General features: G+C 38.7%; 1 protein-coding gene across 1 annotated transcript; it reads left to right on the top strand.

Annotated features, from left to right (window-relative positions):
- The first annotated feature begins 237 nt into the window (after positions 1–237).
- LOC101895884 (uncharacterized) lies at positions 238–1,169 on the top strand. Its single transcript, XM_005179071.4, has 2 exons — positions 238–515; positions 574–1,169. Exons 1-2 carry the CDS (start codon positions 306–308, stop codon positions 1,006–1,008), a joined length of 645 nt encoding a protein of 214 aa, XP_005179128.1. The 5' UTR covers positions 238–305; the 3' UTR covers positions 1,009–1,169.
- Positions 1,170–2,090: the final 921 nt, after the last annotated feature.

Here is a 2,090-nt window from a genome sequence, read left to right as displayed (position 1 = left end):
CCACTTTTCGAACGTACTGTTTAGCACCATTTCGATTTGTCATCTTCCCCTTATTGGCATTTAGAGCAAAGTACAAAGTAATTTAAAAAAAACCCGCATAATTTTGGCACCTTATGGTGACCCCAATGAACCATAAGGTGTCTCACTCATACCGCTTATCATCAGCAAAGCGATTACAAACTCGTTATAAAAGATACAATTCAATTCAATTGGAATTCAGTTGTAATTAAGGTGTTTCCAAAACAACAAGGGAAGAAAATCCTGAACAATTTGAGGCAATACCCTTCGAACAGGATACTTCCAGGATGCGTGGTATCCTTTTAATTGCCTATGCACTGATATTGTGTCTGGGACTTGGTATTCGTACAAGTTGCAACGCTGAAGATAGTCCTGGATTCTTTTTGAAAATTACCAAAAATGTACCACGTTTGGGTAGAAGATCGGATAAGGAATTTGGACGTGGATTATGGGGCACTTACAAGTCGGTGCCACGCATGGGAAGGAGTACTCAGAGTGTAAGCGAAGAACTACATTATTTATGACTTTATTTGAAATTTTAATTATTTTCTTCAGGATAATGATTTCTATTCCCTAATCAATTGGCTGCAGCAGGTACAATCTATGAAATCCGTGGGCAAACGTGTTCTGATGAGTCCCCAGATTTCTTTGCTGACCTCGGAAAATGAGTTGAGTGTTGTGCAACCGGTAAATTCGAATACCTTGAGAGAATTGTTGAATAAAAATGCCATACCTCGAGACAATGTGAAATTTGTCCATTGGAAAGATTTCGATCGGGCACTGCAATTGGATTCAGAACTCTATGGCAAAGTAAGTTCGTTGGGACTAAAACCGGATCAGCTGCTGAAACAGGGTATCAGTGTTGGCAACTATATTCCCCTAATGGAAAATGCTGTCGATGCAGATGGTACCGATTATGCCCTGTACACCCGGGATGGTGGTTTTGATGGTCCTTATGCTTCGGATTTTCTGAGATATAATAGTTATTAATTGTGTGTGATTTTGGAACAATTTTGGATTTTGGCTTATTATCGTAGCTTATAAGATCTGCATATGTCGTATGTGAAAACGAGTATTCTAGTCATTTAATTACGAGTACGGACTTACATATTTATATCCATGGATGATGTCTAATAAAATATTTATATATTCGAATAAATACTAATAACGAAGTGCAATATCATTAAAAATATAAAAAACGTTAAGCAGACTCTTTATTTAATATTCGAGTATTTGTGGCTACCCTTAAGTGAAAATACGTTAGAAAATTTTTTCCTGGCATAGATCATTGGCTGGCTTTTCTCCAGAGAAGAAAGGTCTTTATGGACCGAAATCGAATTAAGTCAACCGTTTGTAACTCCTCGAAGTTAACATTTTAGACCCTGCAAAGTATATGTGTTCTTGATAAAATTCTAGGACGATTTAACCCTGTCCATCCGTGCGTCCGTCTGACCGTCTATTGTAATCAGGGTTGAGTCGAAACGAAATACGATTGGAAGCTACAATTTAGCACATATCAGACTTTTGCCTACAGGTAGGCCAAGTTGAAAGATGGGCAATGTAGGTCCCCGGTATCGTTTAGACCCCATATAACGGTACCCCCCGATATTCGGTATTTTGATTTTTTCAATGGAATTGTCTACCTAGATGCCTATATAGATCCCCGATATCGCATAGCCCCCATACAACGGTACCCCCCGATATTCGCTATTTTGATGATTTTACAGACAATTTTTTTATCGGAATTGTTTCAAAATTCGTATTTAAAGTTGCCGATGTAGGTCCACGTCTTCATATGTAACATATAACGGCATCTTAGGTTAGGTTAGGTTAGGTTAAAGGACGCGCGCGGTTACCATATGGCAAGCGCTCCACTCGGAGACCTATAGGTTCATTGTGTTTATCCTAGAAGAATGTTAAGAAAAGAGGAAAAATTGGTTGGTAGAAGAGGTGAAGATAAGAGATAAAGTTGTAGAGTGTGATCTACGGCTGAGGAGTTTGCCGTGTCGTCTTTAGCCACTTGAATCTTCTGGCTAATTGAAGGATTACTATAGGGTCAGTGTTAGAAAAAG

Source organism: Musca domestica, unplaced genomic scaffold (assembly GCF_030504385.1).
Source record: "Musca domestica strain aabys unplaced genomic scaffold, Musca_domestica.polishedcontigs.V.1.1 16, whole genome shotgun sequence".
NCBI lineage: Eukaryota > Metazoa > Arthropoda > Insecta > Diptera > Muscidae > Musca > Musca domestica.
This window is presented reverse-complemented; position numbering and strand designations above follow the sequence as displayed.

Excerpts from the sequence above, each read along its gene's own strand:
- LOC101895884 (XM_005179071.4), top strand. The coding sequence starts at position 306 with ATGCGTGGTATCCTTTTAATTGCCTATGCACTGATATTGTGTCTGGGA. Across the intron at positions 516-573 it reads TGGGAAGGAGTACTCAGAGT|GATAATGATTTCTATTCCCT; the intron begins GTAAGCGAAGAA and ends TATTTTCTTCAG.